Genomic DNA, 21,784 nt, shown 5'->3' on the forward strand with positions numbered 1-21,784 from the left:
TGGGATGTCTATACGATTCAACGCAATGATGTCTCTCATAAATCTCATTACAAAAAATCCGCAATCGACCGAATTATTTTGCTGAGGACACTACACAGAAAAACAAACAATATATATATATAGTTAATTTCTTACAAACACTATTATAAGCAAAAAAAACAAACACTATTATAAGCAAAAATAAGATACTTAATATATACCTGAACTCTGATCCAGGTAATGTCCTTCCTATTGCGGTATTTCTTTTTCAATCTAAATTTTATTATTGCCCTAACAAAATAAAAACGTATATTGAGATCAATCTGACAGACATAATTAAATATACAAATACACACGATTATTTAGGGGAATTTCACTTACGCGTCAACCGTCTTCTTCATACTCGGATATTTACTCCAATCACCCGATAAAGAATCGAGATAATACACTATTAGTCTCGAAAGATCCATAGCAACCAACACCCAGTGACCACTGTAAAATAAAACAAAAATTTAGATGAATGAAAATTTTCTACGTAAAAGATATACATAGATTAGAATGAAATTATTAGAAAGAAAATCTAACCCGTTGCCAGAATTAAACGGTAAAAAATACAAACTGGGTGTAGACTTATCGCCGGCCGCCATGAATATATCGACTAGATCATTCTTTACGGATGTTGAATTATTCGTTATTAACGTTGCGTTGATACGGGAAGCAGCAATAAAATTGAAACGGTTACACAATTCAGTTCCCCGCATCAATGTTACATACATATACCTTAAATAGAAACATAATAAACATTAGACTACTCATTGAAATGTGTAAATAAATTGTTCAATGGGTATATATATTTGTACCTCTTTTTGAGATGCAACCGACTCGATGCGTCTTGAAATCCCTTTACCAACTTTATGTGTGGGTCTTGTAGGAGTCTAACTGTCGCATCCTGCGAAAAAACAACCGGCGAGACTCGAAAATAAAACACACACAGAGCCGCCACTAAACGTTATTTATCCCAAGATAGGGAAAGGAAACGCTCAGAGAAACCTGGAAAGACATGGTCTCGCGACCAGAGAGAAAAGGTTCGGGAGTCGGTTACGCGAGGGGAAGGTATTAGCACCCCTCACGTCCTAGGTACTCCTAGGGATCCACGTCCTAGAATAAAGAAAAGGTTGCTAAACATCACACACACACACGGGGAACGCAGGTGGGATCAAGAGGAACGGGCTCGATAAGGTATCGCACCTTATGCCTACATATCTTGTCTGGAACAAGAATCAGAGCCACTGTAGTTCGGCTTACGCACGCCAAACAACACAAAACATACAAACAAGCAAGGGTGGCAAACATGGAGCCCGACAACCACTGGATGGAATTACGTCGGCATCCGAACCAAAATATGTACAAAACGGCAAACGTGGAGCCCGACTGCCAATCACTGGGCTTACGTCGGCATCCGAGCCAAAACACACAATCAGATAACAAGTTAACGCACACAAAAAAGAAAAAGGTTGCCCGGAGTGGTCTCGCACGACCACCTGCCTACATACCTCGTCTGGAACGAGGATCAGGGCGATGTAGTTCCCCTGAAAGGGACTAAATTGCTAACCAGAAACCGGGGAAAGATACACAACTAGGGAGCTGAGACTCGAGCCTAATGTTGTCATGCATCGTTAACCCTAAGTTCGGTTTTCTATCCTACTTGCATAAACAAGCCTATCCTAACCAGGAAAGAAGCTAGCACACAAGCATACAATCATACATCATCAAATGAGAACAGGTATCTCAAACAAGCATGTCAATTAGATATCCACATAACACGCACTATAGCCAAACAAGGGGCTCAATCAATCAGGTTTGACTGCCTAAGCAAGTCGTCTGTACGGGCTGTGTTTGCTCTTAACCTTGCCATTACGAGGCTAAGGTGAAGCAGATGAAAGGATGAAGTGAGGATCAGACCTCACAGCTCATATCCCTAACCAGGGAGAGCTGACAAATGAGCATGGGTCCAGAATAGGGGAACCCTTCTATACTCGATGACTCTGACTCAATGTGCACTGCACAGGATCTTGGGCTTTTGATCTCAATGCTACAACCATGTAATGGGAGCAAGGAGAAGACTCACTGAATAGTGGGGGACAGGTTGCTTGTCCCTACCTTCCACCAATTGCCTTACTTGAAGGACTTTTCCTGCTTGGGCTTAAAAATAAACATACACAAGCATTGCCTCTTAAGGAGGACTTCAGACATTTATTTGCCCGGCCCGGTAATAGCCGGGTCTCCAGACTACATGAAGTAAGAAGGTTATACCTCAAATGCAAGTTGCTTAAGCAAAGCAAAGCAATAGTTCACAAGGAACTGAGCAACTAAAGTACCTGGAAACAATCAAACTCAGTCAATAATCAATCAGACAAACTGTACAACAAGAAGCAGTTTAAACAAACTATGCACAACACAAGGCAAGCCAAGGCTCAAGCCTATGCTTCAACACCTACAAAAAAATGTTATGTTAGTGTACAAACATCCACAACATCAATCAAAATTGGATTTGGATCATTCTCCATGTACATTGCTTTTTTGATCCTGAAAAATCAAGCAAATATTAGCAACTAGACCACTAGGCCAAGCCTAGGGTCCAAAAGCAAGAAAAAAAGTTAAAACAGCAAGGTATTCATTAACCAACATCAAATTAACATCAAACACAAGCAAACATCATTGGTCTCATGTTTATATCATCCACCAAGCTCATGTTATGCACAAAACAATCCATATTGGTTCAAATGAAGCACCAAACATACAAACAGAATTATTGCATTCAAATCCATACCAAAACACATCCAAAAATTCTCAAATTAAATACACCTAAACAGGGGTCAATCAAGGTCTACCATGTCAAATTTGAGCTTAATTGGGCAAATGGAACCATGTCAATGAAAATCAACAAAAACAGACACAATTTCATGCTTCAATCCACACCATCAATGCATACATCCACTTCAAAAATTCATATCTCATTGAAAACAAAAAAGAAATGGATGGGACCAAAACAGGAATGTCACATTATGTGTCTACAACATGCATATCAAATTTCATGACCATACAATTCCATATGAGGATTTCCCAATCATTCTACCAACCTATGTCATATGAGCTTGCAATTTCAACCACCAGAAATGAAAAATCATGATCAAATTGAAAATGCAATGTAAAATTCCACAAAAATTCATACAATATCTCAACATGCTAACTAACCATCATGCAAAATTTCAGCCAATTCTAACATGTATAGGTCACTCAAAAAAATCCTGCAAGTTGACATAATGAGGTGTGACACAAATTGTCACACCTAAGTTCCAGAATTTGCTGCTCTCTAACCAGGTATCCAAAATTCATGAAATTTACATATAAATAATCCTCAATGAGTCAAGAACCACCACAAAAATTTTCAAGAATTTATTCTACATTATGAGCATTTCATGATCAAATTACAAACATGTATCAAAATGTGACATACATGAGAAAACCCTAGGTCAACTAAAATATTTGCCAAGCACAACTTTGACCAATAGGTCAAAAAAAAAAACTAGAGTTAACAAGGAAGTCATAGAAAAAATTTCCACATTTTTATGATTTTTTTACTATTTTTTATGAATTATTTAATGTGTTAATGATTTGTTAGAAATTATTGAATATATTATAATTAAGTTAAGATGAATTAGAATAACAGTAGTGGCATTTTAATGTGTTGGCGCATGGCTATAGGACAATTCTGGAGGGAAACAACATTTTGAATTGCCAAGCCAAAAAACAGGATCAAACGCGTTTTACATCCAGCACTGCTTCATCTTCCTCGCGTGTTCGCAAGCTTCCATCTCAAAACCGGTTTCAATCATTTCATCACCAAATTGCACAAACTAATACTCATTGGAAAGGTCTGAATGCATAGATCACGAATATATAACTTAATCAACCTAAATCTAACCGTGTAAACCGGATCGATCGTTTAAAGTTTCGCATTCAAAACTAAAAATCGCTATATCTCATTCTACAATCAACCAAATCGAAAACCACGAATTGCAGCATGTTCAGCAATGAATGAACTACAAAAACCATATCTCAATTCAAGAAATAATGAAACTCGAATCCGCACCTTATTTCGATGACGGCAAGTAATCCGCGAGCTTCGAGCTTCAAATCATGAAAACAGATGTAGAACACGCTTCAGGAAGATGAATGCCAAGCTCAAGTTCAATTAATGTTGCTTCTAGTGTGCGAATTCTTGATTTTCCATTGGAGAGTGAACTTTGGACAGCTGCGAATTACTACTCCTCAAGCTCCAATTTCCAAAAACAGTTTGAGATGATGATGAATGGAGTTCGATGCAAAAAGAATTTCGAAAATTGGTTGAAGAATGAAGAAGTTTGATGAATTTGAAGATTTGTGTTCTTGATAAAAGTTGAGAGAATTGGAATGGTTTTGAGATCCAATCTTGGAGTGTGTGAATTCTGTTGTGATTAGCAAGAGATTATGAATATATATGGTAGCCTTAATCATGCTTAAGTGTGTAATCAACCAAATTAGCATTGTAAGTGAAAATGTCATTTTCCAAATGAAGGGTAAAATTGGAATTTCACCATGACAGCTAGCGCCACCTGTTTTGACAGCACATACACCTTCTAAATATCATATGTGAACTGTAGAAACTTGTTTCATGCTCATTGGTTGCTCCATTCTCAAATTCACCATATGTATGCATTTGGTCCATTTTTGTCATTTCCATTTTTCAAGACAAAATCCAAATTAAAAGCCTTATGCATGAAATGAAAATTCAAACACATTCTAAATGCCATTCCTGAGGTGTTGGAAAAAGTCCCATTCAAAAATTCCCAATATTTTGACATTTGGACGATTTTGCCCCTGGTCCAATTCAGCTGTCCAGTTGAAAAGTGACTTTTTGCCTTGGCCACTTTTGGGAAAATCCAATGATGCACCCTCAAAGTACATGTCAAATGGAGTTTGTGCATATAAAGAACTTGCAATTTGGACAAACCATGTGGAAGTTATGGCCTCCTGATTACGGTCTTTTCTGAAATTCAATGAGCCATATCTCGCAAACCGTACATCGGATTTTCAAGTTCTTGGACTTTTTGGAAAGGTGAGAACAAGATCTACATCTGTCATGTTGAACAATTTTTCATTTGAAGCTTCCTTGGACTTCTGTTTTTGAGGTCAAAAACCTTCCATTTTTGGAAACTTCAATTACAAGTCACTTGCTATTTTTGGCAGTTTTTGTCCTGACTTGATTTTCTTCAGTTTTAAGCTTTGCAATGTCATTTAACACTTGTTCCAACATGAATGAAGTGTGTCTAACTCATCTCCACCTCCAAATCCATCAGATCATGTACAGTTGACCACAGTTGACTTTTCATCCGATAGATGAATCTGGCAATGCATAGATCAATTTAAACCCCAATCTCCAACTGAAATGGCTCAAGGGTGACACCCTAGCCTCAATAAGCACCATATAATCATAGAATGATCCTCATCTCCTTCATAAACCCCATCTCCTGATCCAGCCCTGATTGGCCCAATACAACTGATTAGGGTTGACCAGTGGTCAAAACCCTAATCTCAAGGAATCTTCTCCAATCTCCTGATGACATCCAACCATGATGATGATGATGTATCAATTCAAACAAGATGAAGACCACTATCCTTGGAAATCATGAAACCCTAATTCACAGTCCAATCCTCAGATGGCCCATGATCAGTCATTGAACCCTAGCTTGCACCTTTGAACTTCCTCATCTCCTGATTAAGACTTGGGAAGATGGCTTGCACTATGTAACCACATGTTATGCAATATGAAATGCCTAATGCCCTAAAATTAAATGCAAATATGTTAATGCTAGTCCCAAGAGAGGAGGGCAAATTTTGAGGTGTTACAGCTGCCCCTATTCAATCCACTGTGAACCTGTCGATACGAAATAGCCTCGGCTTTCGGATGATCAGGGTGAAGAGTGATTGAATACCAAGAACAGACGAACAATTTGCACTCTGATGGGATATAATTAACAGCGCCTGTCAGCATCGGCGAAGAAACAGTTTCGGAAAACGTCGACCTGGATACCAAAATAAATGGTAACACAGGGATAACCATGGTCTGATCACCACACATCCACTCGGGATTCTCATTCTTTCTTTCCTTATTGTTATATTTTTTGCTTTTCTTGAACCCCGGAACTTCTTTTCTCCTTCTTGGTCTGAAAACCACTTCGGTCTAAATACCACCTCGGTCTGAATACCGGAAAACTGGCCTGAATGCCACAAGTACATCGACCTGATCGTCGGAAACTTCTTCGGTCTGAACACCGGAAAATCGGCCTGAACGCCACTTCGGTCTGAATACCGCCTCGGTCTGAATACCGGAAAATTGGCCTGAATGCCATAAGTACATCGACCTGATCGTCGGAAACTTCTTCGATCTGAACACCGGAAAATCGGCCTGAACGCCACTTCGGTCTGAATACCGCCTCGGTCTGAATACCGGAAAACTGGCCTGAATGCCACAAGTACATCGACCTGATCGTCGGAAACTTCTTCGATCTGAGAATCGGAAATTGGCCTGAACGCCACTTCGGTCTGAATACCGCCTCGGTCTGAATACCGGAAAATTGGCCTGAATGCCATAAGTACATCGACCTGATCGTCGGAAACTTCTTCGATCTGAGAATCGGAAATTGGCCTGAACGCCACTTCGGTCTGAATACCGGAAAATTGGCCTGAATGCCATAAGTACATCGACCTGATCGTCGGAAACTTCTTCGATCTGAGAATCGGAAATTGGCCTGAACGCCACTTCGGTCTGAATACCGCCTCGGTCTGAATACCGGAAAATTGGCCTGAATGCCATAAGTACATCGACCTGATCGTCGGAAACTTCTTCGATCTGAGAATCGGAAATTGGCCTGAACGCCACTTCGGTCTGAATACCGCCTCGGTCTGAATACCGGAAAATTGGCCTGAATGCCATAAGTACATCGACCTGATCGTCGGAAACTTCTTCGATCTGAGAATCGGAAATTGGCCTGAACGCCACTTCGGTCTGAATACCGCCTCGGTCTGAATACCGGAAAATTGGCCTGAATGCCATAAGTACATCGACCTGATCGTCGGAAACTTCTTCGATCTGAGAATCGGAAATTGGCCTGAACGCCACTGATCCCCAATCATTGCATTTGAACCCCGGAATCGCGCTGATCGCGTAACGTCCTCTGATTTTATTTCCATCTCTGTCCGACGGAAAAACTCATCCAGTATCGTACTACTGGGGTACAACAAATCTCAAGCGGTAACCACGGCCCGAGTAACTGATACTTGCAATACTGATGATTTTCCAACTAGTGAAACCACTCCTCAAACGGTAATCACGGCTCGAATAGCATCTTCACCCACTGGCAGAACCATATCTCAAACGGTAACCACGGCTTGAGACTAGCCTATGCTTGCAATGATGCATGATTGATTTTTCTGCGTAATGCTCCATAATTATGGAAATGCTACGCGATTTATTATTTTCCTATGCAATATGCCATGTCATTTTTTCATGATGAATGCATAAAAATAAAAACATCCCCCTCAAGGGATTCTTCTGGGGAACACGAGACTCTCTGCTGAGGAACTCGTCACCGCTCCAATTCCACCCTGCTGGGGAATAACTGCTGCTGGGAATAAGGCAACCCTTGTTGGGAAGAACCTCTTTCGCACCCAATCCACTCGAGAAACTGCTGGGGATAAGCACCCACCAACACTCTGTGGGGATACAACAGTCTTTGACTTGCTGGGGATAGCAATCCTGACTCCGCCTCGGGAAAACCCTCACAGATACCCGCTGACTTCACTGGGGAAATACTCACAGATACTCTGCTAGGGGAATAGCAACCTCCAGGCTCCACTGGGGAAACATCCATATATCACCTGCTGGGGATAACCATCCCGACCCTGCTAAGGAACCGCATACCATTCCGCTGGGGACAACCCACGCAATCCATAGGTAGAATCATCTCAGCTGGGGGATGCAAAAATTTGTCCACTACGGGAACTTGTTCAATCCACTGGTAGGATGAACACTGTTGGAGATATATTTCTTTGAAAAAGACCCGCTCCACTCGGGGAATAACAACCTTCTGACCTGGCTGCTGAGGAAACACCGTTGTAAATCTGCCTGGGTATAACCATACTGACTCGGCTGAGGAGCTAGTCCCCGGATTCTGCTTAGGGACTTAGCTGGAAAATGAGAATTCCCAGACTCATCTGGACCTTTTCTGCTCCATCATCTTGTATTCCAAATCGCCCCGCGCTCGACGAGAAACGTGCTCCTGGGATTTATACAGAAATTTCAATTTTCCGACTTTGAAGAGTCTTCTTGGTTAATTCCAAAGGTCGTCGGACGTCCCTCCGTCGTCTCTTCGTCACCCTTCTTCGTCCCGGACCGAACTCTGCGGGGAATTCCTATAGACTCTCAAATCTTCTGACTTTGAAGAGTCTTCTTGATTATCATCAAGGATCGTCGTACGCCTCAACGCCTTCGTCATCTTTCATACACTCGTCCCTGACCGGACTCTCTGGGGATTTCTCTTGCCAAAGCTTCCACATCACAACCTGCAAGTGAGTGAAAAGTATCTAACAGTACCTGCAAAACAGATCGTCAAATAAAACCGTGCCCCAGGCGTGTCAAGATTTCAACACTTGGGTCACTCAACCTTCCAAATAAGATTTCCAGCATTCAATCTTATAAACATGCATTGGAAGGAACCTGTATGTCTTAAAATGCAAAGATTCTTTATCAAAATAATCGGATGTTTTTGCAATCAAAGCGGTAATGAAAAACAAAAACAAAATTATTTGACTGAATATGCATTTTATTGATTGGAAAAGTGTGGCTCAAATGAGCAATACAAAAGGAAGCAATTCCTGAAAAGAGGTAATTGCGCACAAAAGGAAAAATCTATCCTAATGGCAATGTGAAACCCGTGATCTCATCGAGTTCCAACTCGGTTACACCCCATATGTCCTCAGACTCTCCGTGCTTTCTGCCTTCTGAATAAGACGATTCTAACTGATCCCTACCGGGTATTATCCATGATGCTTTAACCAAAGCGCAAACGATCATGCTGGACGCAGTTGTTCGTTTCAATCCCTCTTTTGCCTGGACCGCCCTTTCAGGTTTTCAGTCCACCGGGATACCCTTTTTTGCCCAAGTCGCCTCTTCAGGTTTTCGACTTGCCGGGTGTACATTTTTCATCTTATCCCTAATTTTTGCCCGAACCTTTCTCTCTGTTTTTGGTTCGCCGGGATGCCCATTTTTGCCTGGACTATTTTGTTCTTTTCGTCCAGCGGGTCAATTTATACGAAGTATTTTTTAACTGCGTCCGCATTCACAGGGGATGGAAAATCCTCACCATCCATGGTCGTTAACAACAAGGCTCCACCAGAGAAAACCTTCTTGACCACGAATGGACCCTCATAATTCGGCGTCCATTTGCCCCTTCGATCGTTTTGAGGAGGAAGGATCCTTTTCAGCACCATATCACCTACGTGATATACCCGAGGTCGCACCTTCTTGTCAAAAGCACGCTTCATCCGCTGCTGGTATAACTTCCCATGACAGATGGCTGCCAGCCTCATTTCTTCAATCAATCTCTCTGAGTGAGAAAGGCGTGTGCCCCAGCAGATGTACGTACCGACGTTCGATACCCATGCAATGCAAACGGCAACATCTCATGCCAGTCTCTGTAGGTTACCACCATTTTCTGCACAATCGCACCGTCGGTGCATTCAAACGTTATCCGGGCAACAAAAGCTCATTCACCTTAACCTCCCCATCAGACATCAGAATCCGTTCGGATTCAGGGTCAGGCCCCTCCTCCGGGATCGGTCACTCTCAATCTTTCGATTTGAGTACCTCGAGATGTCCTCATCAGGGAACTCAAACTTCATCGGTTGATAATCATCAATGGGTTGCTGGGCGAGGTAATCAGACAATACACTCCCCTTGATCGCTTTCTGAAAGTATTACGAATTGATCAACATTTTTCCCTTCTCACAACCCGTCCGGTAAATGCTGGATTCTCAAACCCATACTCGATCAGATCCATCTCGGAAATCCACAAAGTGGTATGAACCAGCATATACTGTCTCAGTCGGCGAGCAGCCTATGCCAAAGTACAGCAAGTTTTCTCGAACAGTGAATGTATTGTTTCACAGTCGGTAAACTTTTTGCTAAGGTAAATTGCATGCTCTTTTCGACAAGACGCGTCATGCTGACCCAATACACCTCGTAGACCCCTCGAAGGCCGTCAAGTACAGATTGACAATTGTTCCTTTCACAGGAGGCATCAGAATCAGAGATTCCTGCACCTTTCTTTTATTTTTCAATGCCCCTTGGCAATCATTATTTCACCTGACCGTTTGATCTTTTTTTTTCAACAACTGGAATATAGGTTCACCCGTGGCTGTTAGATGAGATGTGAACCATGACAGGTAGTTCAATCTTTCTAAGAAACCACGAACCTCTTTCTTTCTTTCTCGGTTCAGGCATTTCTCGTTTTTTTTTTATATTTTTTTTCTCTTTTTTTTAGCAGGATCGACCTCGATTCCTCTTTGACAATGAACCCCAACAGCTTACCGGCTCGCACTCTGAACGTGCACCTACTTTGGTTCAACCTCGGTTTGAACTATCTCAATCAGTCAAACGACTTGGCCAGATCTGCCAGATGCCCCACTTCTGCTTGGGACTTTGCTATCATGTCATCAACATAGCAATCGATTTCATGATGAATCATATCATGAAACAAAGTCACCATGGCTCTCTGATATAGGCACTGGCGTTCTGCTTCTTTAGAAGGCAGTCTTCTTTCCATAGTAGCTTGAGCATAATGATATCGGTATCTGTCTCGGCATACCCTGACATGACCAGGTAGAGACATCCACATGCTCTTCCAACAAGCCTACCATCCTGCTTTCAACTTGCCTCTGAAACGGCCCGGATTTTCATCTCCTTCCTGACCTCGGCGGTGCGTGGAATAACAATCTCAACCCGCTCCTCGGGCGGCTGAATCACCTTCTCCTCTTGTTTTAGCAATCTGATTAATTCCAGCAGATCACAGTCTTCTTCGTCTTCTTCTTCAGCAAGATAGATCGGTTTATCGAAGTCATATGAGGGGTAACCAAATTGTTATCGACGAGATCCGGAAACTTGTTTTTGAAGTCGGAACGAGACAAAACAAAAAGATAAAAATGAAAATAAACATTGTCATTTTTATTTTGTTTTTAAACTGCAAAAATAAATGAAAAACAGGGAACGCCGCTTTTTGACTGAAAAACATCCTTTTATTCATGATGCAGAAATGCAAATTTAAACATGAGGTGGCCCTTACAATGGACCATTGCGTGTCGGGCAACACGTATGGCTTTCATGCAAATAAACTGAAAACAAGAAATAATACTCTTCCAGACGAGTAACAGTGTTGATCTTTTAGGCCTTCCAGCTCCCTGGCACGCACGATTTTATCCACTGATCAATTCCCCAGTCACTGTTAGTTTCTTTACCCACTGCCCGGGTGTAATTTGAATCTTCAGTAATTGCATTCCCCATCACCTGACCATGCGCCGGTATGGGATTAGCATTAACATCTGTCAATAGTGAAAAATGGAGGGCCTTGGACTCCAGCAGGTCTTGAACAGTATGCTTAAAGGCTCTACAACCCTCAATGTCATGCCCCTGCGTACCAGAATGAAATTCACACCTGGCGTTCTCATTATAGTTTGGTGGCCACTGATCTGCTCTCAATGGAGCTAACGTCCTTGGCTGAACCATCCCCAGATCCATCAACTTTTTAAACAGAGCAGCATATGGCATGGGTGGCTTGTCAAAATGACGATCAACCCCTTTTCCTTTCACCTGATTCCCAGCTCCCTGTCTCTTCTGTGGAGTTGGCTGAGGTTGCTGCCGGATTGACTGATTACCAGCAGGGATGGTTACTGCAGCAGTGTGCTGGTAGTAACGACCTCTACCGTGTCCTCTCTGGGCGTACACAACACTCGAGTCACCCTCATCCTTGCACTGGTCATTACCAAAGGATTTCTTCGGTCCAGACAACGAAGTGTTTCCTTGCATGTTCCCCATCTTCAGCCAGTCTTCAATCCTCCTCACCTTTTCGGCAATTACCTTTTGCTCCAAGGCGAACTCTTGCATGACACTGATCAGTTCTCCCATCCTCTTTTTCAGCTCGAGAATGTCAGCGTTGGACGAATTCATCATTCCTGTGTCAATCAAAACAGGTTAGAAACTGACACCTGCAAAACAGAAAACAAGTTATTATGCATGAATGCAATGTCTATCCATATGAAGAACACTTTGTCTCTCGATCCTGGCTTCATTGAGACATATAACAATCCGCGGCAAACTTCTTATATTCAGCATTCAATCTCATCGTGCAGATCGGAGATATGTGATTTGGCATGAATACCCCCAACCATGTGTGTGCTTGTGTGAGTGCATACGGTAAAGCAAATAAAGCTTGAAGATCAATCACTGACTGAAAATCACCATCCATAACCAAAAGAGTGCACTATCAGTGCCATAGTCATACATCAACTCAGATAAAGCCAAATACAATCCTCCAGAATCAGGAAAAGAAATACAAACAAGTGAATTCCGTCAACAAGCCTGACGGTAATCCAACACAAATGAAAGATCTAGCTAGATGAGGGTCCCGCAGGTGGCCCTATCTCATCTTCCATCCTCGCGAACTCTGCGGCGAACCTGAGCTCGGTGTTCTCCTGCTGTAGTCTTCCAACTTCCTTCTGATGAATCTTCATCTGCCTGAAGTAATGGTCTCTCTCAGCTAGGTAATGATCTCTCTCAGCCCTGATCTTTGCCTTCTCCGCTTCCCACTCTGCAGCAAGAACTCTGGCTCTCTCATCTCTCTGTTCCTTGGCAAGGATTTGCCTCCTCTTCTCATCCTCAATCACCTTCGATGCTCTGAACAACTTCTCCTTGGTGATGTCATGCTCCTTGTTAGATGATGCTAAGGCCTGGCTGATCTTCCCATAGTAGGTTGTATCCATCTCGAAGCGTTTGGCCTCCAAGGCATGCCGCTTGTCCTGATCTTCCATCTTTACTTTCATCTCTTGGTTGGATGTCTGAATCCGAGCAACAGTCATCTCTAACTCCGCTTTCTCCGCAAGTAACTGATCTCTAGCCCTCTTCATCTCAAGGAATTCTTCCATGCTGACAGAAGAACTTGGACCCTCGATCCTAGGACACACAGAGTCACCTCCAGGAAACGGTAGAAATGTAGACTCAATCCTCTTCCGCAACCAATCCTCAAATAGTGGAAAATACCGGCAGTTGACTTTGCCATAAGGAACCTTACCCCTCCTCTGGATATCTCGCCATTCGTCCAATACCTGCCTCAACTTGGTCTGGTTACCATCAATCGGGAAATAGAAGGACTCCTGAATCTCTCGCCCGAGAGGAGGACCCTCTATAGCAAACCCCATCTGTCTCCGGAGAAGCATCGGGTTGTAATTAATGCAACCCTGAACTCCCACTAAAGGCACATTAGGTAAACTCCCGCAACTGCAGATGAAGTCCCGACCAGCTAAACCATTATGAGTCCAAGCGATGTCATCAGCCCGCAGACCCATCAATCGGAAGGACCACTTGACACTAGGGTCAATCTGAACAAAAGCACCTCGGGAAGGCAAATACCCCATGAACCATCTAAAGAGCAACTGAGAGCAGCATCTGACCAGACCCCCACGCCTCTTCTCATTCCTGTTATGCACTGAATAGTAGACATCTCCAATCAGGGTAGGAATAGGGTTTCTCTGCATAAACAATCTGATAGCATTATGGTCCACAAAATTCTTCTGGTTAGGAAACAACACAATCCCATAAATGCTCACAGCAATCAGAGCACAGACCGTCTTCCAGTTACCCACAGCAGCATGTTCCTTGGCATTGGCCTCCAAGAAACTCAAATGAAACCCGGGTAGCTTTCCTTTTTCCTTCAAACCTTCCTTGACCATTTCCGGACTCAAATAAAGAGCACGTGAAATTCCAAGGACATCTGGCTCTGCTCTGGTGACATGAAAAGGAATCTGATCACGGATCTGAATACCCAGGATGCTGACATAATCCTCCATCAGAGGTCCCAACAGATAGTCTGGAAAAACGAAACACCTCAACCCAGGGTCATAGAACTGAAGAAGAGTGTGGATGGCGCTCCTGTCGCAGTCAGTGAGTCTGAAAACCATCTTCAGAATACCGCCGTATGACTCTCTAAACATTCCCACATGGTCAGGAGTAATCAATGCTATCATATCCTTGAGCACACCAATCTCTGGATCAAAGAAACTGTAAGCAATGTTGTTCTTCAAACCGGTCCTCATACTGGAGCAGAAATCTCTCAACCAGAATCTCGATCAAAAGTGTCCCTGCATATGGGTAAACATGGGTTAGATGCAATTAATGCAAAATGTAATGATGCTGATGAATGAATGCAATGCGTTGCCATCCTCCAAGCCATCTGATCATTTGCACTGAATCTGGGCTCTGAACTGATCATAACCATCTGAGGAATGTACAATCCCAATTCTGACCCACGGGTTCCGAAATAAACGGAAGACAGATACATCATCATCACCATCATCACCAAACCATATCCGAGTAGACACATCACCCCTATCTGAATCGGCCCGGGGAACCCGAAATAAACGGATCCCCACTGATAAAATATCTCGGCCCGGGGAATCCGAAATAAACGGATCCCCACTGATAAGTCACGGACAGCACTCCGGCGTCACGGCAATAAATGACCATAAATCCGACTTATAATTATGTCTCTGAATCACAGATCAAAAGTCACCATCTGGAGGCTATCTGAACAAACATCTGACAGAACAACCCTCCCCTCACAGGTAAGTTCTAATCAAGTCATCCTAAGGCGGATAATGGTCTCGACAATCGGGCGGAGATACTCAATGGGTTTGCCCTTTCGGGTGTGCCATTGTAGCTCCCTTAAAATCGTCTAAACCAAAGATCCGGGAATGATCGGTCACCAGAGTCAACAACTCAAATGGAGTGACTCAAACAAAGCGGAATATCCACAGAGATGAGCACTATCAAGTGAGCCTCGTCCGGCTTGTGGCACATCACGCCGCCAGGCACATGTTGACTTAACATGAAAGAGGCAACGTGAGACCACACTAGTCCTAGGTGTATACTCGGGCCTGGGTTTTAGCCCCACTCAGAACACCCACCCCAAACAACAGAACCACCTGCAGAGGACAGCAACAACATGATAGTATGATGCATGCAAACATTTAATGCAAATATATATACACACTGGTTAGAATAATAAATGCAATAAATAACACAAACAAGCAACCTAAACCAATCCTAGAACGCTAGGAAGGACTCGCTTAGGGACGATGGACCAGCACAGGTCTACATCAGTAAGTCCCCAGCAGAGTCGCCAGCTGTCGCATCCTGCGAAAAAACAACCGGCGAGACTCGAAAATAAAACACACACAGAGCCGCCACTAAACGTTATTTATCCCAAGATAGGGAAAGGAAACGCTCAGAGAAACCTGGAAAGACATGGTCTCGCGACCAGAGAGAAAAGGTTCGGGAGTCGGTTACGCGAGGGGAAGGTATTAGCACCCCTCACGTCCTAGGTACTCCTAGGGATCCACGTCCTAGAATAAAGAAAAGGTTGCTAAACATCACACACACACACGGGGAACGCAGGTGGGATCAAGAGGAACGGGCTCGATAAGGTATCGCACCTTATGCCTACATATCTTGTCTGGAACAAGAATCAGAGCCACTGTAGTTCGGCTTACGCACGCCAAACAACACAAAACAAACAAGCAAGGGTGGCAAACGTGGAGCCCGACAACCACTGGATGGAATTATGTCGGCATCCGAACCAGAACACACTCAAAAGGGCAAACGTGGAGCCCGACTGCCAATCACTGGGCTTACGTCGGCATCCGAACCAAAACACCAAACAGCACAGTCAGATAACAAGTAAACGCACGCAAAAAGGAAAAAGGTTGCCCGGAGTGGTCTCGCACGACCACCTGCCTACATACCTCGTCTGGCACGAGGATCAGGGCGATGTAGTTCCCCTGAAAGGGACTAAATTGCTAACCAGAAACCGGGGAAAGATACACAACTAGGGAGCTGAGACTCGAGCCTAATGTTGTCATGCATCGTTAACCCTAAGTTCGGTTTTCTATCCTACTTGCATAAACAAGCCTATCCTAACCAGGAAAGAAGCTAGCACACAAGCATACAATCATACATCATCAAATGAGAACAGGTATCTCAAACAAGCATGTCAATTAGATATCCACATAACACGCACTATAGCCAAACAAGGGGCTCAATCAATCAGGTTTGACTGCCTAAGCAAGTCGTCTGTACGGGCTGTGTTTGCTCTTAACCTTGCCATTACGAGGCTAAGGTGAAGCAGATGAAAGGATGAAGTGAGGATCAGACCTCACAGCTCATATCCCTAACCAGGGAGAGCTGACAAATGAGCATGGGTCCAGAATAGGGGAACCCTTCTATACTCGATGACTCTGACTCAATGTGCACTGCACAGGATCTTGGGCTTTTGATCTCAATGCTACAACCATGTAATGGGAGCAAGGAGAAGACTCACTGAATAGTGGGGGACAGGTTGCTTGTCCCTACCTTCCACCAATTGCCTTACTTGAAGGACTTTTCCTGCTTGGGCTTAAAAATAAACATACACAAGCATTGCCTCTTAAGGAGGACTTCAGACATTTATTTGCCCGGCCCGGTAATAGCCGGGTCTCCAGACTACATGAAGTAAGAAGGTTATACCTCAAATGCAAGTTGCTTAAGCAAAGCAAAGCAATAGTTCACAAGGAACTGAGCAACTAAAGTACCTGGAAACAATCAAACTCAGTCAATAATCAATCAGACAAACTGTACAACAAGAAGCAGTTTAAACAAACTATGCACAACACAAGGCAAGCCAAGGCTCAAGCCTATGCTTCAACACCTACAAAAAAATGTTATGTTAGTGTACAAACATCCACAACATCAATCAAAATTGGATTTGGATCATTCTCCATGTACATTGCTTTTTTGATCCTGAAAAATCAAGCAAATATTAGCAACTAGACCACTAGGCCAAGCCTAGGGTCCAAAAGCAAGAAAAAAAGTTAAAACAGCAAGGTATTCATTAACCAACATCAAATTAACATCAAACACAAGCAAACATCATTGGTCTCATGTTTATATCATCCACCAAGCTCATGTTATGCACAAAACAATCCATATTGGTTCAAATGAAGCACCAAACATACAAACAGAATTATTGCATTCAAATCCATACCAAAACACATCCAAAAATTCTCAAATTAAATACACCTAAACAGGGGTCAATCAAGGTCTACCATGTCAAATTTGAGCTTAATTGGGCAAATGGAACCATGTCAATGAAAATCAACAAAAACAGACACAATTTCATGCTTCAATCCACACCATCAATGCATACATCCACTTCAAAAATTCATATCTCATTGAAAACAAAAAAGAAATGGATGGGACCAAAACAGGAATGTCACATTATGTGTCTACAACATGCATATCAAATTTCATGACCATACAATTCCATATGAGGATTTCCCAATCATTCTACCAACCTATGTCATATGAGCTTGCAATTTCAACCACCAGAAATGAAAAATCATGATCAAATTGAAAATGCAATGTAAAATTCCACAAAAATTCATACAATATCTCAACATGCTAACTAACCATCATGCAAAATTTCAGCCAATTCTAACATGTATAGGTCACTCAAAAAAATCCTGCAAGTTGACATAATGAGGTGTGACACAAATTGTCACACCTAAGTTCCAGAATTTGCTGCTCTCTAACCAGGTATCCAAAATTCATGAAATTTACATATAAATAATCCTCAATGAGTCAAGAACCACCACAAAAATTTTCAAGAATTTATTCTACATTATGAGCATTTCATGATCAAATTACAAACATGTATCAAAATGTGACATACATGAGAAAACCCTAGGTCAACTAAAATATTTGCCAAGCACAACTTTGACCAATAGGTCAAAAAAAAAACTAGAGTTAACAAGGAAGTCATAGAAAAAATTTCCACATTTTTATGATTTTTTTACTATTTTTTATGAATTATTTAATGTGTTAATGATTTGTTAGAAATTATTGAATATATTATAATTAAGTTAAGATGAATTAGAATAACAGTAGTGGCATTTTAATGTGTTGGCGCATGGCTATAGGACAATTCTGGAGGGAAACAACATTTTGAATTGCCAAGCCAAAAAACAGGATCAAACGCGTTTTACATCCAGCACTGCTTCATCTTCCTCGCGTGTTCGCAAGCTTCCATCTCAAAACCGGTTTCAATCATTTCATCACCAAATTGCACAAACTAATACTCATTGGAAAGGTCTGAATGCATAGATCACGAATATATAACTTAATCAACCTAAATCTAACCGTGTAAACCGGATCGATCGTTTAAAGTTTCGCATTCAAAACTAAAAATCGCTATATCTCATTCTACAATCAACCAAATCGAAAACCACGAATTGCAGCATGTTCAGCAATGAATGAACTACAAAAACCATATCTCAATTCAAGAAATAATGAAACTCGAATCCGCACCTTATTTCGATGACGGCAAGTAATCCGCGAGCTTCGAGCTTCAAATCATGAAAACAGATGTAGAACACGCTTCAGGAAGATGAATGCCAAGCTCAAGTTCAATTAATGTTGCTTCTAGTGTGCGAATTCTTGATTTTCCATTGGAGAGTGAACTTTGGACAGCTGCGAATTACTACTCCTCAAGCTCCAATTTCCAAAAACAGTTTGAGATGATGATGAATGGAGTTCGATGCAAAAAGAATTTCGAAAATTGGTTGAAGAATGAAGAAGTTTGATGAATTTGAAGATTTGTGTTCTTGATAAAAGTTGAGAGAATTGGAATGGTTTTGAGATCCAATCTTGGAGTGTGTGAATTCTGTTGTGATTAGCAAGAGATTATGAATATATATGGTAGCCTTAATCATGCTTAAGTGTGTAATCAACCAAATTAGCATTGTAAGTGAAAATGTCATTTTCCAAATGAAGGGTAAAATTGGAATTTCACCATGACAGCTAGCGCCACCTGTTTTGACAGCACATACACCTTCTAAATATCATATGTGAACTGTAGAAACTTGTTTCATGCTCATTGGTTGCTCCATTCTCAAATTCACCATATGTATGCATTTGGTCCATTTTTGTCATTTCCATTTTTCAAGACAAAATCCAAATTAAAAGCCTTATGCATGAAATGAAAATTCAAACACATTCTAAATGCCATTCCTGAGGTGTTGGAAAAAGTCCCATTCAAAAATTCCCAATATTTTGACATTTGGACGATTTTGCCCCTGGTCCAATTCAGCTGTCCAGTTGAAAAGTGACTTTTTGCCTTGGCCACTTTTGGGAAAATCCAATGATGCACCCTCAAAGTACATGTCAAATGGAGTTTGTGCATATAAAGAACTTGCAATTTGGACAAACCATGTGGAAGTTATGGCCTCCTGATTACGGTCTTTTCTGAAATTCAATGAGCCATATCTCGCAAACCGTACATCGGATTTTCAAGTTCTTGGACTTTTTGGAAAGGTGAGAACAAGATCTACATCTGTCATGTTGAACAATTTTTCATTTGAAGCTTCCTTGGACTTCTGTTTTTGAGGTCAAAAACCTTCCATTTTTGGAAACTTCAATTACAAGTCACTTGCTATTTTTGGCAGTTTTTGTCCTGACTTGATTTTCTTCAGTTTTAAGCTTTGCAATGTCATTTAACACTTGTTCCAACATGAATGAAGTGTGTCTAACTCATCTCCACCTCCAAATCCATCAGATCATGTACAGTTGACCACAGTTGACTTTTCATCCGATAGATGAATCTGGCAATGCATAGATCAATTTAAACCCCAATCTCCAACTGAAATGGCTCAAGGGTGACACCCTAGCCTCAATAAGCACCATATAATCATAGAATGATCCTCATCTCCTTCATAAACCCCATCTCCTGATCCAGCCCTGATTGGCCCAATACAACTGATTAGGGTTGACCAGTGGTCAAAACCCTAATCTCAAGGAATCTTCTCCAATCTCCTGATGACATCCAACCATGATGATGATGATGTATCAATTCAAACAAGATGAAGACCACTATCCTTGGAAATCATGAAACCCTAATTCACAGTCCAATCCTCAGATGGCCCATGATCAGTCATTGAACCCTAGCTTGCACCTTTGAACTTCCTCATCTCCTGATTAAGACTTGGGAAGATGGCTTGCACTATGTAACCACATGTTATGCAATATGAAATGCCTAATGCCCTAAAATTAAATGCAAATATGTTAATGCTAGTCCCAAGAGAGGAGGGCAAATTTTGAGGTGTTACACTAACATTACCATATAATTGATTAAATAAATTGTAGCTGAATTGAAATGTGAATACTAAATATTCATAATCATTTAGAACATATATACCTCGGCATCAGGGAAAATTAGCTCTGACGGCCAGCCAACAAAGGATCCGACTGCATCTCGCATCAACGTTGTCTCTGAAACAACGTCAGGTAATGGTAGACGGGCGTCCGTATCGAATACGAGGTCAACCGAAACTTTCATAAATCCCACCGGGAGGGGATTATGGTGAAGTAATTCACCCGAAGTATTGTGCACTTTTCCCTTGCCAACCATGCGATAAGTTGGTGACGATAGATACAGCTGACAAGGTGAAATGCCCTAAACCAATAATAAATGTTATTGTTAACTTGTATATGTGTCAAGTAAAAAAGTGCTATTTTAATTTCATAATAACATATATAATTACCTCGGGAAATTTCGGTTGATGATTGATACTAGCTCGGTCACTAGTATCTTTTGCCTCGGAAGCGCACCTTTCCTCTTTATACCTTGCATTCTCGTTTTGCAGTTGGAGTACTTGTGCCCTTAACTCCGCCAAGGTCTCCATCACCTCTTTGTTGGTAGGATTTTTTGTTTTTGTTTTTTTATAAAATGACGACGGAGTCACACCAAAACCCTTACCCCTCACACGACCGGAATACTCAGGAACATTTAGTACTCGACTAAGTACGCTCCTGCAATCCTGGACCTCGGTTGAAGGTACGGTTTGGGATAAAGTCTCCTGAAATATTATTAGAGGAGATTAAAAATGAATTATATGTCTAACAAAATTTTCGATATAATTAAAGAAATAATGTTACATATACTTACACATTCGTCATAAACATTTTGGACCGCTTCAACGACAGCCCCATCCTTCCCAACCCGAGCAGCCTTCCATAATACGTGATCCGGAAGAGATGTTGCGTCACTTTTCTCCTCGGCTAGCTACACATTGAATTAGATTATAAGATCATCAATTATAACATATTGTGACAATGTATAAGCTCATAGTATTTGAATATACTCACAATTCTTTGTTGTAACCGTGCATAACCCATACGCCCTTTTTTGTACGGATACGCGGGTTTTGATGCCCTTTTCCTATTTATGTCGCTTACTTCCTGGATAAAAAAGTTTAAGGCATATTAGAACTTAGTAACTTAACAATTGTATAATAGCATAATTAATAGACATTACATGGAATTTTTCGTTTCTTCGTTTGGCGACAA

General features: G+C 41.7%; 1 protein-coding gene across 5 annotated transcripts; it reads right to left on the bottom strand.

Moving 5' to 3' along the window:
• Positions 1–593: 593 nt before the first annotated feature.
• Positions 594–20,406, bottom strand: LOC127138579 (uncharacterized). Of its 5 annotated transcripts, none has more exons than XR_007808813.1 (3): positions 18,749–20,406; positions 840–2,357; positions 594–759 (listed from the first exon to the last, which is right to left on the bottom strand). XR_007808813.1 is itself a non-coding variant. In XM_051065052.1 (3 exons), exon 3 carries the CDS (start codon positions 14,440–14,442, stop codon positions 12,742–12,744), a length of 1,701 nt encoding a protein of 566 aa, XP_050921009.1. In that variant the 5' UTR covers positions 14,443–14,487; positions 16,910–16,974; positions 18,749–20,398; the 3' UTR covers positions 12,579–12,741. The 5 variants fall into 5 exon arrangements, 3 of the variants coding, with proteins under 3 accessions (XP_050921009.1, XP_050921010.1, XP_050921011.1); XR_007808814.1 differs by lacking the exon at positions 18,749–20,406 and adding an exon at positions 4,133–5,912 and having other exon boundaries at positions 595–759; XM_051065052.1 differs by lacking the exons at positions 594–759; positions 840–2,357 and adding exons at positions 12,579–14,487; positions 16,910–16,974 and having other exon boundaries at positions 18,749–20,398.
• Positions 20,407–21,784: the final 1,378 nt, after the last annotated feature.

This window comes from Lathyrus oleraceus, chromosome 4, assembly GCF_024323335.1.
Source record: "Lathyrus oleraceus cultivar Zhongwan6 chromosome 4, CAAS_Psat_ZW6_1.0, whole genome shotgun sequence".
Taxonomy (NCBI): Eukaryota; Viridiplantae; Streptophyta; class Magnoliopsida; order Fabales; family Fabaceae; genus Lathyrus; species Lathyrus oleraceus.

Bases quoted from the DNA above. Each gene is read 5' to 3' on its own strand.
- LOC127138579 (XM_051065053.1), bottom strand. From the start codon at position 14,442: ATGAGGACCGGTTTGAAGAACAACATTGCTTACAGTTTCTTTGATCCA.